The 16,825-nt window shown below is 40.4% G+C and overlaps 1 protein-coding gene across 6 annotated transcripts in view; it reads right to left on the reverse strand.

Moving 5' to 3' along the window:
- The window catches only part of LOC125154643 (integrin alpha-X-like), a 50,203-nt gene that overhangs the window by 14,474 nt on the left and 18,904 nt on the right, over positions 1 to 16,825 (reverse strand). For all 6 annotated transcript variants that reach the window (XM_047839168.1, XM_047839169.1, XM_047839167.1 and 3 more), the window contains 3 exons: positions 15,860 to 15,991; positions 15,691 to 15,764; positions 15,334 to 15,475 (listed from right to left, as the gene is read on the reverse strand). In XM_047839168.1, the coding sequence (XP_047695124.1) occupies positions 15,334 to 15,475; positions 15,691 to 15,764; positions 15,860 to 15,991 (348 nt within the window). The remainder of the gene's footprint in view (positions 1 to 15,333; positions 15,476 to 15,690; positions 15,765 to 15,859; positions 15,992 to 16,825) is intronic.

The raw sequence follows: 16,825 nt of genomic DNA on the forward strand, positions 1-16,825 counted from the left end.
GGGAGAACTGGTCTAAAGAAACCAATAGATAAGTAACAAATAACTTATGACCTATTAATAGTTTATACACTGTGAATGTTATTCCATTTTCTATTTGCATTTTCCTATTACATTTCCTATTTATATTTCCTATTTACATTTCCTAAGTAATTTCCTATTACAATCTCTCAAGTTTGGAAAGATAATTCCATGATTAGGAATTCTCAAATGTCATATACCTATTGGATATGTCACCCTAAACCACACTCAGTGTACAACCACAATGACCCAATCAATAGTAATGCCTGTAACCAACTTTTCTCTGATCCCTAATTTTTCAATACATCTAAATCAATGCACTCCATTAGCTTACAGAATCAGGTTAATCAACTTGGCCTCCCTCATTTTTCTTATCCTTTATTTTTCTCCCAACTATCCCAAAATATGGGCCTCTCACATTCAATGATTGGAATACACCCTAGAAGCTTGTATTTCTCCTTTTGTTTACAATATAATCATAACAGTTAATAATTTCACCTCTTTTTAAATTAATTGACCCTTTTTCCTTTCATCACCTTTTAGATATTTTTGAGAAATATGCTGTTTTAAAAGTTACTCATCTTGAGCACTGAGTGCTGTGTGTAAATGATGAACCACTGGAATTTACCCCGAAAACCAAGAGCACACTGTACACACTGTATGTTAGCCAATTTGACGATAAATTATTTAAAAAACAATAATAAAATAAAATGTGTACTTAAAAAAAAAAACTTTTAAAAATTGAAAAAAAAGTTACTCATCTTGTCCTGCTCCTCTCTGTACAATACTGAAAACTAAAAGAACTTGACAACATAAGACCCCCACACCCTTCTGTGTTACTCTCTTACCAATTACACCAAACTTAACTATACTTCTTCTTGGTTTCAAATAATACAATGATTTTGAAAAATGAAAGTATTGACCCCAATAAACTAAGAGGAGTGCTATGTGAACCCCAGGTTACATTTTTGTTTGTGGATATCAACACTTCCCTTGGCAACATGAATGTTTATGTGGCTAGCACATGGGAGGTACTTGTCTCCTAGGACATTTGGTCACCCCTTTTTTCATATATAATTCTAATAAAGGCAGACATTTGACCAGTCCTCTCAACTGTTCTACAGGTTAAAGAGAGAAATCACAAAATATTCTGATTATTTTCCCAGAAGTCAGGAAGATGGAATTTGGTACATGTTTGGGAGACCATTATTGCCAAAGTGTTGAATGACATCACATGAACATATGATAAGAAATTGTTCAGTAACTTTAGGAATTATTAAATAAAATAAAACTTCCTAAGCCATAGCAGCCCAACAAAAGGCCTTGGGCAGGAATAGTTTTATATAATATAATTTAATATAATATAATTTATAAAATATATAATTTATATAATATAATATATAATAGTTTTATATAACATAATTTAGATTATATTTTAGCAGAGCAAGGAGGTGTTTGTGTAAAAGCTAATTCATCATGCAGCATATATATTAGCACTTCCTCAGAAATTGAAGCTTGTATTTACAAAATAAGACAACAAGCTACTTGGTTACAAGTCTCCCCTAATGTCCCAGACTCAGATTTGGACTCGTTTTCCAGGTTATTTTCTTGGATCCTCCAAGAAATTAGATCAATTTCCCTAGGATTATTCATATTCCTACTTCTCCTTTGCTATTTAATCATAAAATGTGGTATAAAATGTACAAAAACTATTAACCAAAGTACAAAATTTTGGTAATGCAGAATGTTAACTTACAACATGGAACAAAGGATATTTCCAAATAAGTGCAAAAAGTTTCCATTCCTCTAACCCTGATCTACACACTATTTCAGCAGGAAATAGCTAGAGTAGTCATCATCCCAGTTCCCTCAAGAATGAGAAATAATCAAAAGACAGTGGGTATGGAAACCAGTAACCAAAGAGTTAACAGGACTAATAAGTGCAACTGCAACTTTTTACCCAAATCTGCTTGTTCTCAGAATGCAGCCTGCCACCATGTCTCTGTAGATAACAGTCTTGCCTGATGCCATGATAACAGAAGGTTGATTTAGTTATCCTGCAGAGACTCAAGCCTTCACTAAGAAACTGACCAGAACCAGGGAATACAACATGGCAGAGAGGTAGGGGGACCCAAAGCTTCCTAGTCCCTCAAACACAGCAGTGTTGAGGCCAAAGGACTTTGAATTCCAAGAGTCCGGGCCACAGAGTGACAGAGACATCTCCAGGGGCCCACAAGGACAACCTGGCCCATAGGTGTATGATTGTGAACTGGGAGAGATAAAATGGGTGGCATAGGCATGAAGGGGAGGGATCCCCTTCTGTGGAGAGACAAAGGGGAGAGAAGGGCTGTGGAAGTGTAAGACTATATTTGGACAAGAGAGAAACCATAGACCTGAGATCAGAAAAAAAAAAAATCCAATTTCTAACTTCGAGGCTTTCTCTGGACTGGAGTCAGCTGCCCTGTTCTCGCACCTGGAAAGGAGGGGAGCCAACCCAGGGCTCGGTAACTAGTTCAGAGACACAGTCCACAGTGGGAGAAAGCAATCCCCTCCCTCGTGTGCTGTGGGAAGAATGTATACAGCCATTCAAAGGAAAAAGGACCCTGCCTGTGCCCACCAGCCAGAAACCATTTATCGGTGGGGTGGAGCGGCACTTCTCCCAGAACTGAGGTGCACAGAGTGGGACCCTTTAAGACATCAGGGTTTGAATCCCAGCTGAGCACTAGGGAGGCATAGGAGTCGAGTCAGTGGAGCAAAGAAAAAAAATAGGCCTGCTTATGCCCACACAGTGCTGCGAGGACTACCTGAACAGAGTGGTTTGGGACACCTGGTCTGGGGAGGAGAGACTGGGGTGTCACCATTTTTCTCCCCATCACCAACAAGGTGGGGCTTCAGAGAAGGGACAACAGGCCCACAGTGGAGGCAGGACTCACCTACACCAAACCATACCCTTCAACACCAGGTGACTACATATCTACCAGAGATTGACACTGACCAACCAGACACCCCCTCCTCCAGATGAGCGCTGCCACTGGTTCCAAGGCACCCAGAGGTTTTCCCTTTCCAAATTTAATTCTTGGACAATTCTTAGTTTATATATTTTTTCTTCCTTTTCTCCTTATTTCTTCCCTTCCCTAGTCTGGGTATTCAGGTTGTTGGTTTGTTTAAGCAGACATATTTAATCTATTTTCTTTATACCTGTTCTATATCTCCCTCTTTATTTTCTTCTCTCTCTCTCTCTCTCTCTCTCTCTGAATTAAGCCATATAGTTTCCTGCCTGGTCAATTTTCTTTTTTTTTCTTTTTCCCGTCCACGGTCATTTTTCTCTTTGTATGGGATAAGGCCTGTTCCACCACTACCACCACCCCCTTTTTTTAAATTTTTTTTTCCAGGGTTACTTTAATGAACAAATCAAAGCACACCTGGTACAGAGTCCAAAACATCACTACGAAGAGGGAGATAAAGAAACTAGAGTCACAACAACAGAGAGTACATAACACACTCCAAAAAACACCTCCTGAAGGTCCAGGTCCTGGACGGTGTATAGTAGTGCTCGCAGGTGCAGGACATATAAGTTTCTAAAACACATAAGGGACAGAAAACTAGCCAAAATGATGAAACAGAAGGATTCTCCTCAAAAGAAATTCCAGGAAGAAATGACAGCTAAAGACTTGATCACAACAGATATAAACAATATAACTGAACAAGAATTTAGAATAATAGTCATAAGATTAATCACTGGGATTGAAAAAAAAAAAAAGACAGCAGAGAATCTATTGCTGCAGAGATCAAGGAACTAAAAAATAGTCATGATGAATTTAAAAATGCTGTAAATGAGGTGCAAAATAAACTAGAGGTGCTGACAGTGAACACTGAAGAGACAGAGGGGAGATTAGGTGAAATAGAGGATACAATTATGGAAAAAGATGAAGCTGAGAAAAAGAGAGATAAAAAAAAATTCTGGACCATAAGGAGAGAATTAGAGAACTAAGTGATTCAATGAAATGTAATAATATCCATATCATAGGAATTTCAGAATAAGAAGGGACAGAGATAGGAGCAATTTGAACAAATCATAGCTGAGAACTTCCCCAATCTGGGGAAAGAAACAAATATTGAAATCCAGGAGGCACAGAAAGCTCCCTTCAAATGTAACAGGAATTGATCTTCTGCATAACATATCATAGTGAAACTGTCAAAATGCAAAGATAAAGAGAGAATTATAAAAGCAAGAGATCTTAAAGGGGACTCTGTGAGGAATGTTGCAAAGACTACAAAGGACCAGAGACATCACCAAAAAGATGAAACCTACAGATAACACAATAACATTAAATCCACATCTTGCAATAATAACACTGAATGTAAATGGACTAAATGCTCCAATCAAAAGACATAGGGTATCAGAATGGATTAAAAAAAAAAGACCCATCAATTTTCTGTCTAACTTTAGACCTGAGGACACCTTCAGATTGAAAGTGAGGGGATGGAGAACCATCTATCATGCTACTGTAAGTCAAAAGAAAACTGGAGTAGCCATACTTGTATCAGACAAACTAGATTTTAAACTAAAGGCTGTAACAAGAAATGAAGAAGGGCATTATGTCATAATTACAGGGTCTGTCCATCAAGAAGAGCTAACAATTATAAATGTTTATGCGCCCATTTTGAGAGCTCCCAAATATATAAAACAATCACAAACATAAGCAATTTTGTTATAAGAATATGGACATTGCAGGTGACTTTAATATTCCACTTACAACAATGGACAGATCATATAGGCAGAAAATCAATAAAGAAACAATGGCCCTGAATGATATACTGGACCAGATGAACTTGACAGATATTTTCAGAACTTTTCATCCAAAAGCAGCAGAATACACATTCTTCTCGAGTGCACATGGAATGTTCTCCAAGATAGATCATATACTGGGTCACAAAACAGCCATCAATAAATATAAAAGAATTTAGATCATACCATGAACATTGTCAGATCACAATGCTATGAAACTTGAAATCAACCACAGGAAAAAGTTTGGAAAACCTCCAAATGCATGGAGGTTAAAGAACATCCTACCAAAGAATGAATGGGTCAAACAGGCAATTAAAGAAGAAATTTAAAAATATATGGAAACAAATGAAAATGAAAACACGACAGTCAAAACCATTTGGGATGCAGTAAAGGTTGTCTTAAGGGGAAAACACATTGCAATCCAGGCCTATCAAGAAACAAGAAAAATCCCAAATACAAAATCTAACAGCAAACCTAAAGGAACTAGAAGAGGAACAACAAAGAAACCCCAAGGCCAGGAGAAAAAGAGAAATAATAAAGATCAGAGCAGAAATAAAAAATATAGGATCAAAAAAAAAAAAACAGTAGAACAGATCAATGAAACTAAGAGCTGATTTTTTGAAAAAATAAGTAAAATTGATAAACCCCTAGCCAGACTTCTTAAAAAGAAAAGAGAGAGGACCCAAATAGATAAAATCACGAAAGAAAATTGATTTATCACAACCAATCCCTCAGAAATACAAGCAATTATCAGAGAATACTATGAAAAATTATATGCCAATAAACTGGACAACCTGGAAGAAATGGACAAATTCCTATACACCCACACACTACCAAAACTCAAACGGGAAGAAACAGAAAATTTGAACAGATTGATAACTAGTGAAGAAATTGAATCAGTTATCAAAAATGTCCCAACAAACAAGAGTCCTGGGCCAGATGGTTTCCCAGTGGAATTCTACCAGACATTTAAATCAGACTTAATACCTATCCTTCTCAAGCTGTTCCAAAAATAGAAACGGAAGGAAAAGTTCTGGACACATTCCATGAAGCCAGCATTACACTGATTCCCAAACCAGAGACCCCACAAAAAAAGGAGAACTACAGGCCAATATCCCTGATGAATATGGATGCAAAAATTCTCAACAAGATACTAGTAAATTGAATTCAAAAGCATATAAAAACAATTATTCACCATGATCAAGTGGGATTCATTCCTGGGATGCAGGGCTGGTTCAATATTTGCAAAGCAATCAATGTGATACATCACATTAATTAAAGAAAGGCTAAGAACCATATGATCCTGTCAACAGATGCAGAAAAAGCATTTGACAAATTACAGCATCCTTTCTTAATAAAAAACTCTCAAGAAAGTCGGGATAGAAAGAACATACCTGGGAGACTAGTCAAGATGGTGGCGTAGGAGGACGCTGGGCTCACCGCGCGTCCTGCCGATCACTTAGATTCCACCTACACCTGCCTGAATAACCCAGAAAAAAGCCAGAGGATTAGCAGAACGGAGTCGCCGGAGCCAAGCGCAGACGAGAGGCCCACAGAAGAGGGTAGGAAGGGCAGCGAGGCGGTGCGCGCTCCACGGAGGGCGGGAGGGAGCTGGGGCGGAGGGGCGGCTCGCCAGCCAAGCAGAGCCCCTGAGTCTGGCTTGCAAAAGCGGAGGGGCCTGGCGGACTGTGTTCCGACAGCAAGCGCGACTTAGCGTCTGGGAGGACATAAGTTAGCAGCTCTGCTCGGAAAGCGGGAAGGCTGGAGGAAAAAGGGAGGGAGAGCTGCTGAGCCCCCGGATGACAGAGCTCAGTTTGGCAGGGAACGAAGGCGCTCGCCAGTGCCATCTCCCCCGCCCATTCCCCAGCCAAAATCCCAAAGGGAACCAGTTCCTGCCAGGGAACTTGCTCGCTCCGCGCAAACACCCAACTCTGTGCTTCTGCGGAGCCAAACCTCCGACAGCAGATCTGACTCCCTCCCGCTGCCACAGGGCCCCTCCTGAAGTGGATCACCTAAGGAGAAGTGAGCTAAGCCTGCCCCGCCTGCCCCCGTGCACCTTGCCTACCCACCCCAGCTAATACGCCAGATCCCCAGCATCACAAGCCTGGCAGTGTGCAAGTAGCCCAGATGGGCCACGCCACCCCACAGTGAATCCTGCCCCTAGGAGAGGGGAAGAGAAGGCACACACCAGTCTGACTGTGGCCCCAGCGGTGGGCTGGGGGCAGACATCAGGTCTGACTGCAGCCCCGCCCACCAAATCCAGTTATACACCACAGCACAAGGGAAGTGCCCTGCAGGTCCTCACCAAGCCAGGGACTATCCAAAATGACCAAGCGGAAGAATTCCCCTCAGAAGAATCTCCAGGAAATAACAACAGCTAATGAGCTGATCAAAAAGGATTTAAATAATATAACAGAAAGTGAATTTAGAATAATAGTCATAAAATTAATCGCTGGGCTTGAAAACAGTATAGAGGACAGCAGAGAATCTCTTGCTACAGAGATCAAGGGCCTAAGGAACAGTCACGAGGAGCTGAAAAACACTTTAAATGAAATGCAAAACAAAATGGAAACCACCACGGCTCGGATTGAAGAGGCAGAAGAGAGAATAGGTGAACTAGAAGATAAAGTTATGGAAAAAGAGGAAGCTGAGAAAAAGAGAGATAAAAAAAATCCAGGAGTATGAGGGGAAAATTAGAGAACTAAGTGATACACTAAAAAGAAATAATATACGCATAATTGGTATCCCAGAGGAGGAAGAGAGAGGGAAAGGTGGTGAAGGGGTACTTGAAGAAATAATAGCTGAGAACTTCCCTGAACTGGGGAAGGAAAAAGGCATTGAAATCCAAGAGGCACAGAGAAGTCCCTTCAGACGTAACTTGAATCGATCTTCTGCACGACATATCATAGTGAAACTGGCAAAATACAAGGATAAAGAGAAAATTCTGAAAGCAGCAAGGGGTAAACATGCCCTCACATATAAAGGGAGACCTATAAGACTCGACTGATCTCTCTTTTGAAACCTGGCAGGCCAGAAAGAATTGGCACGAGATTTTCAGGGTGCTAGACAGAAAAAATATGCAGCCGAGAATCCTTTATCCAGCAAGTCTATCATTTAGAATAGAAGGAGAGATAAAGGTCTTCCCAAACAAACAAAAACTGAAGGAATTCGTCACCACTAAACCAGCCCTACAAGAGATCCTAAGGGGGACCCTGTGAGACAAAGTACCAGAGGCATCACTACAAGCATAAAACATACAGACATCACAATGACTCTAAACCCATATCTTTCTATAATAACATTGAATGTAAATGGATTATGCGCCAACCAAAAGACATAGGGTATCAGAATGGATAAAAAAACAAGACCCATCTATTTGCTGTCTACAAGAGACTCATTTTAGACCTGACCACACCTTTAGATTGAGAGTGAGGGGATGGAGAACTATTTATCATGCGACTGGAAGCCAAATGAAAGCTGGAGTAGCCATACTTATATCAGACAAACTAGACTTTATTAAAGGCTGTAACAAGAGATGAAGAAGGACATTATATAATAGTTACAGGGTCTATCCATCAGGAAGAGCTAACAATTATAAATGTCTATGCGCCGAATACCAGAGCCCCCAAATATATAAAACAATTACTCATAAACATAAGCAACCTTATCGATAAGAATGTGGTAATTGCAGGGGACTTTAACACCCCACTTACAGAAATGGAGAGATCATCTAGACACACGGTCAATAAAGAAACAAGGGCCCTGAATGAGACATTGGATCAGATGGACTTGACAGATATATTTAGAACTCTGCATTCCAAAGCAACAGAATATACTTTCTTCTCAAGTGCACATGGAACATTCTCCAAGATAGATCATATACTGGGCCACAAAACAGCCCTTCATAAGTTTAAGAATTGAAATTTTACCATGCATACTTTCAGACCACATGCTATGAAGCTTGAAATCAACCACAGAAAAAAGTCTGGAAAACCTCCAAAAGCATGGAGGTTAAAAACACCTTACTAAAAAATGAGTGGGTCAACCAGGCAATTAGAGAAGAAGTTAAAAAATATATGGAAACAAACGAAAATGAAAATACAACAATCCAAACGCTTTGGGATGCAGCGAAGGCAGTCCTGAGAGGAAAATACATTGCAATCCAGGCCTATCTCAAGAAACAAGAAAAATCCCAAATACAAAATCTAACAGCACACCTAAAGGAAATAGAAGCAGAACAGCAAAGGCAGCCTAAACCCAGCAGAAGAAGAGAAATAATAAAGATCAGAGCAGAAATAAACAATATAGAATCTAAAAAAACTGTAGAGCAGATCAACGAAACCAAGAGTTGGTTTTTTGAAAAAATAAACAAAATTGACAAACCTCTAGCCAGGCTTCTCAAAAAGAAAAGGGAGATGACCCAAATAGATAAAATCATGAATGAAAATGGAATTATTACAACCAATCCCTCAGAGATACAAACAATTATCAGGGAATACTGTGAAAAATTATATGCCAACAAATTGGACAACCTGGAAGAAATGGAAAAATTCCTGAACACCCACACACTTCCAAAACTCAATCAGGAGGAAATAGAAAGCTTGAACAGACCCATAACCAGCGAAGAAATTGAATCGGTTATCAAAAATCTCCCAACAAATAAGAGTCCAGGACCAGATGGCTTCCCAGGGGAGTTCTACCAGACGTTGAAAGCAGAGATAATACCTATCCTTCTCAAGCTATTCCAAGAAATAGAAAGGGAAGGAAAACTTCCAGACTCATTCTGTGAAGCCAGTATTACTTTGATTCCTAAACCAGACAGAGACCCAGTAAAAAAAGAGAACTACAGGCCAATATCCCTGATGAATATGGATGCAAAAATTCTCAATAAGATACTAGCAAATCGAATTCAACGGCATATAAAAAGAATTATTCACCATGACCAAGTGGGATTCATTCCTGGGATGCAGGGCTGGTTCAACATTCGCAAATCAATCAACGTGATACATCACATTAACAAAAAAAGAGAGAAGAACCATATGATCCTGTCAATCGATGCAGAAAAGGCCTTCGACAAAATCCAGCACCCTTTCTTAATAAAAACCCTTGAGAAAGTCGGGATAGAAGGAACATACTTAAAGATCATAAAAGCCATTTATGAAAAGCCCACAGCTAACATCAGCCTCAACGGGGAAAAACTGAGAGCTTTTTCCCTGAGATCAGGAACACGACAGGGATGCCCATTCTCACCGCTGTTGTTTAACGTAGTGCTGGAAGTTCTAGCATCAGCAATCAGACAACAAAAGGAAATCAAAGGCATCAAAATTGGCAAAGATGAAGTCAAGCTTTTGCTTTTTGCAGATGACATGATATTATACATGGAAAGTCCGATAGACTCCACCAAAAGTCTGCTAGAACTGATACATGAATTCAGCAGAGTTGCAGGATACAAAATCAATGTACAGAAATCAGTTGCATTCTTATACACTAACAATGAAGCAACAGAAAGACAAATAAAGAAAATGATCCCATTCACAATTGCACCAAGAAGCAATTGTGAATGGCAAGAGAATTGCCTTGCCTAGGCATAAATCTAACCAAAGATGTAAAGGATCTGTATGCTGAAAACTATAGAAAGCTTATGAAGGTAATTGAAGAAGATTTAAAGAAATGGAAAGACATTCCCTGCTCATGGATTGGAAAAATAAATATTGTCAAAATGTCAATACTACCCAAAGCTATCTACACATTCAATGCAATCCCAATCAAAATTGCACCAGCATTCTTCTCGAAACTAGAACAAGCAATCCTAAAATTCATATGGAACCACAAAAGGCCCCGAATAGCCAAAGGAATTTTGAAGAAGAAGACCAAAGCAGGAGGCATCACAATCCCAGACTTTAGCCTCTACTACAAAGCTGTCATCATCAAGACAGCATGGTATTGGCACAAAAACAGACACATAGACCAATGGAATAGAATAGAAACTCCAGAACTAGACCCACAAACGTATGGCCAACTCATCTTTGACAAAGCAGGAAAGAACATCCAATGGAAAAGAGACAGCCTCTTTAACAAATGGTGCTGGGAGAACTGGACAGCAACATGCAGAAGGTTGAAACTAGACCACTTTCTCACACCATTCACAAAAACAAACTCAAAATGGATAAAGGACCTGAATGTGACACAGGAAACCATCAAAACCTTAGAGGAGAAAGCAGGAAAAGACCTCTCTGACCTCAGCCGTAGCAATCTCTTACTCGACACATCCCCAAAGGCAAGGGAATTAAGAGCAAAAGTGAATTACTGGGACCTTATGAAGATAAAAAGCTTCTGCACAGCAAAGGAAACAATCAACAAAACTAAAAGGCAACCAACGGAATGGGAAAAGATATTCGCAAATGACATATCGGACAAAGGACTAGTATCCAAAATCTATAAAGAGCTCACAAAACTCCCCACCCGAAAAACAAATAACCCAGTGAAGAAATGGGCAGAAAACATGAATAGACACTTCTCTAAAGAAGACATCCAGATGGCCAACAGGCACATGAAAAGATGTTCAGCGTCGCTCCTTATCAGGGAAATACAAATCAAAACCACACTCAGATATCACCTCACGCCAGTCAGAGTGGCCAAAATGAACAAATCAGGAGACTATAGATGCTGGAGAGGATGTGGAGAAACGGGAACCCTCTTGCACTGTTGGTGGGAATGCAAATTGGTGCAGCCGCTCTGGAAAGCAGTGTGGAGGTTTCTCAGAAAATTAAAAATAGACCTACCCTATGACCCAGCAATAGCACTGCTAGGAATTTATCCAAGGGATACAGGAGTACTGATGCATAGGGCCACTTGTACCCCAATGTTCATAGCAGCACTCTCCACAATAGCCAAATTATGGAAAGAGCCTAAATGTCCATCAACTGATGAATGGATAAAGAAATTGTGGTTTATATACACAATGGAATTCTACGTGGCAATGAGAAAAAATGAAATATGGCCTTTTGTAGCAACGTGGATGGAACTGGAGAGTGTGATGCTAAGTGAAATAAGCCATACAGAGAAAGACAGATACCATATGGTTTCACTCTTATATGGATCCTGAGAAACTTAACAGGAACCCATGGGGGAGGGGAAGGAAAAAAAAAAAAAAGAAGAGGTTAGAGTTCGAGAGAGCCAAAGCATAAGAGGCTGTTAAAAACTGAGAACAAACTGAGGGTTAATGGGGGGTGGGAGGGAGGAGAGGGTGGGTGATGGGTATTGAGGAGGGCACCTTTTGGGATGAGCACTGGGTGTTGTATGGAAACCAATTTGTCAATAAATTTCATATAAAAATAAAAAATAAAAAAATAAAATAAAATAAAATAAAAAATAAATAAAAATAATGAAAGAAAGAAAGAAAGAAAGAAAGAACATACCTGAACATCATAAAAGCCATATATGAAAAGCCCACAGCTAATATAATCCTCAATGGGGAAAAACTGAGACCTTTCCCCCGAGGTCAGGAACACGACAAGGATGTCTACACTCACCACTGTTGTTTAACATAGTGTTGGAAACTCTAGCATCACCAATCAGATGACAAAATGAAATAGAATGCATCAAAATTGGCAAAGAAGTTGAGCTTTCACTTTTCGCAGATGACTTGATATTCCACATGGAAAACCGGAAAGACTCCACCAAAAAGCTGCTAGAACTGATAGATCAATTCAGCAAAGTCACTGTACAAAATCAATGTACAGAAGTCTGATGCATTTCTATACACCAATAATGAAGCAACAGAAAGAGAAATCAAGACTTCAATCCCACTTACAATTGCACCAAGAACCATAAAATGCCTAGGAATAAATGTAACCAAAGATGTAAAAGATCTGTATGCTGAAAACTATAGAAAGCTTATGAAGGAAATTGAGGAAGGCACAAAGAAATGGAAAAACATTCCATGCTCATGGATTGGAAGAATAAATATTGTCAAAATGTCAATACTACCCAAAGCTATCTACACATTCAATGCAATCCCAATCAAAATTGCACCAGCATTCTTCTCAAAGCTAGAACAAACAATCCCAAAATTTGTATGGAACCAGAAAAGACCCTAAATAGCCAAAGTAATGTTGAAAAAGAAAACCAAAGCGGGGGGCATCACAATCCCAGACTTAGGCTCTACTACAAAGCTGTAATCATCAAGACAGTATGGTACTGGCACAAAAAACAGACACATAGACCAATGGAATAAATAGAGACCCCAGAATTGGACCCATAAATGTATGGCCAACTAATTTTTGACAAAGCGGGAAAGAGTATCCAATGGAAAAAAGACAGTATCTTTAACAAATGGTGCTGGAAGAACTGGACAGCAAGCAACATGCAGAAGAATGAAACTGGACCGCTTTCTTACACCATACACAAAAATAAACTCAAAATGAATGAAAGACCTAAATGTGAGACAGGAAACTATCAAAACTCTAGAGGAGAAAACAGGCAACAACCTCTTTAACCTCAGCCGCATTAATTTCTTGCTTGACACATCTCCAAAGGCAAGAGAATTAAAAGCAAAAGTGAAGTATTGGGACCTCATCAAGATAAATAGCTCTGCACTGCAAAGGAAACAATCAACCAAACTAAAAGGCAACAGACAGAATGGGAAAAGATATTTTCAAATGACATACCAGATAAGGGCTTAGCATCCAAAATCTATAAAGAACTTACCAAATTCAACACCCAAAAAATAAATAATCCAATCAAGAAATGGGCAGAATACATGAATAGAGACTTTTCCATAGAAGACATCCAGATGGCAAAAAGACACATGAAAAGATGCTCAACACCACTCATCATCAGGGAAATACAAATCAAAACCACACTGAGATACCACCTCACACTGGTCAGAGTGGCTAAAATTAACAACTCAGGAAACAACAGATGCGGGCGAGGATGTGGAGAAACGGGAACCCTCTTGTACTGTTGGTGGGAATGCAAACTGGTGCAGCCACTCTGGAAAACAGTGTGGAGGTTCCTCAAAAAATTAAAAATAGCACTACCCTACAACCCAGGAACAGAACTACTAGGAATTTATCCAAAGGAAACAGGAGTGCTGATGCATAGGGGCACATGTACCCATACAGCAGCTTTTATGGGTGCTATATAGCCAAATTATGGAAACAATAGCCAAATTATGGAAAGATCCTAAATGCCCATCAAGTGACAGGTGGATAAAGAAGATGTGGTTTATATGTACAATGGAATGCTGCTTGGCAATGAGAAAGAATGAAATCTGGCCATTTGCAGCAACGTGGATGGAACTGAAGGGTATTATGCTAAGTGAAATAAGTCAGTCAGAGAAAGACAGATATCATATGTTTTCACTCATATGTGGATCCTGAGAAACTTAACATAAGACCATGGGGGAGGGGAAGGGGAAAAAAGTTACAGAGAAGGAGGGAGGCAAACCATAAGAGCCTCTTAAATACTGAGAATAAACTGAGGGTTGATGGGGGTTGGGGGAGAGGGGAAAGTGGGTGATGGGCATTAAGGAGGGCACCTGTTGGGATGAGCACTGGGTGTTGTATGGAAACCAATTTGACAATAAATTATATTTAATAAAAAATAAATAATAAAAATAAATAAATAAACATTTAAACTTTTTAATTAATAAATAAAAGCTTTAAAAAGGAAAAGAAACTGACCAGAACCAGTCATGACCACTGACTGTCTCTGAGAATGCACATATGTCCAATGTATGAACTTTTGACATAGAAGGGCCTAAAACCCTATTCTCAGATCATATTATGGACACCAATCTCTGGTTGTGGATTGCATGAAAACATATGCAGAAGCTTCTCGCAGGCACAGATGACAAAATGACTTCAACCTTCCCCTACTTATTAATTTCCTTTATCTGATTTTGAAGTAATGTAGCTCCTCTCCCCTATAGCCAGACTCTTTTTTTGTTTGTTGCCTTAAAAATCTCTGACTCTCCCCCTTAGAGAAGGTGGATTTGAGGCTGGCTTTCCCATCTCCTGGTTGGGCTGCCTCTCGAATAAACCCTTCCCATGCTGCATATTCAATGTCTCAGTGACTGGCTTTGCTGTGCACTAGGCATACAGACTGAGGTTTTATTACCAAATTATCCAAAGCCCTGATCTATAGAAACCAATAAATTCAACTCTTTCTTCTACAGAACAGTGTTTTAAACTATTTGAGGGCCAAGATGTTTTATTTAAAGAGGAATACTTATATGGTGTGGAAAACAAAGAAATTTAAGGCAGGGTCCCCTTTCTCTCCACATTTGCAGCCTTGTGGGAATTAATTTCTGATAGTATTTCTAAAATACAATACCCAGAGTTGAATACAGCATGAGCCAAGGCAAGCTCCAGCAATATAACCATATTCATCCAACTATGATCACCCCAGTCCTCTTGGCTTACAAGAGGCTGCTAAGCAATGGTGGCACCTGCCTGAGCTCTAAACCAAACACAGGAGTCTCTGCTGACCCCCAGCCATCAGCTGCTTTCTTCCCCAGATACCTGGCTCCCTGCCACACGACGATAAGACAGCCCTGGAGGGTAGAAGAAGGTGATTGTGGTTCCATAGGAGTCTTCACCATCATTCCACACTGTCACTTTCATATTCAGCTCCAGGGTACTCCCCACCACCAGAGTCTTCAAGCTAGTTGTTGGGGTAGAGGGCAGGAGATAATTCTGGGACTGGGGCTAGAAATGGTCTGGGGATAAAACACAGAGTGAGGAAGTAGGGAAGAAATGGGGTACAGGTTGTCTGTTTCTGAGCACAGGGTAGAAATGTTAGGAAGAGCCAGAGCAGGAGCTCCAGGTTCAAGAAGAGGGGTTGGGGAACCAGGGCAGGTCTAAGGAGTGGTAGCTCACCCTGAGAAGTCAAAGGAGATGCCAAGGTCATCCTGACAGACATGGTCAGTTCCACAATTCTTCTCAAAGGGAAGCTGAAAGGGAAGGCAAAGTGACATTTTCCCCAAGTTCTGGAGTCCACACCCACACCCTCCACTCTTTTCTGGAAGATTCCAGTACCAGGACTCACAGAGGCCATGAAGTATCGCTGAGCATCCACAGCCAAGATAGGCTGGAGGTTTCCAAAGGAAGGGATAGGTTTGCCCACCAGGGAGAAGTTGAGACGCAAGGTGATGGGGGTCACTGAGTCCTCCACACAGGCCTAGAGAATGGACATTGAAAACAGCAGTAGCTAAGGAACGCATCCTCACAGTCACTAGCTGTGTCCTGTTCCCTCATCTGTAAAATGTAAAATCTGTGCGCAATGACTATAATTCCACCATGCAGAACCTCTGCTTTGCCTATTTTCTGCCTTGAATTCCTTACCCCCAGCCTCCTACACAGCTCACTCGTTCTATTCAGGATCTTCCCAAACTCTACCTGCTCAAGAGGTCTCCCCAATACCTTCTCTGCTCTCCTCCCTGACTTTATCCTTTTTTTTTTAATTTTTTAAATGTTTATTCTCTTTTTTTTTTTGAGAGAGAGAGAGAGAGAGAGAGCAAGTGGGAGAGGGGAGAGAGAGGGAGACACAGCATCCAAAGCAGGCTCTAGGCTCTGAGCTGTCAGCACAGAGCCTGACACAGGGCTCAAACTTATGAACCACAAGATCATGACCTGAGCCGAAGTCAGATGCTCAACCGACTGAGCGACCCAGGTGCCCCGACTTTATCTTTCTTCATAGCATTCATCACTATCTGACATCTATTATCTAGGAACTTGATTGCTTGTGGCCTTCCCCTAGAGTTTCCCATGATCATGCTGTGTCCCCAGTGCCTCAGACAAGGCCTGTCTCAGAGAAGCAGTTCCTAAAAGAATCCCAGTACATCAACCCATAGCTCTCTAAAGCAGTGGTTCTATCCTAAAATCCAGCTATGTAGCCTCAGCAATTACAAGTGACCCATCCATTTATTCGTTTGCTCACTCACTCATTCAGCTAACAATGTTATGCACCTCCTGTATGCCAGGTGCTGTGCTGGGGCTGAACCACAGTGAGAAT

The sequence above is a fragment of the Prionailurus viverrinus genome, chromosome E3, assembly GCF_022837055.1.
Source record: "Prionailurus viverrinus isolate Anna chromosome E3, UM_Priviv_1.0, whole genome shotgun sequence".
In the NCBI taxonomy this organism is placed as follows: Eukaryota; Metazoa; Chordata; class Mammalia; order Carnivora; family Felidae; genus Prionailurus; species Prionailurus viverrinus.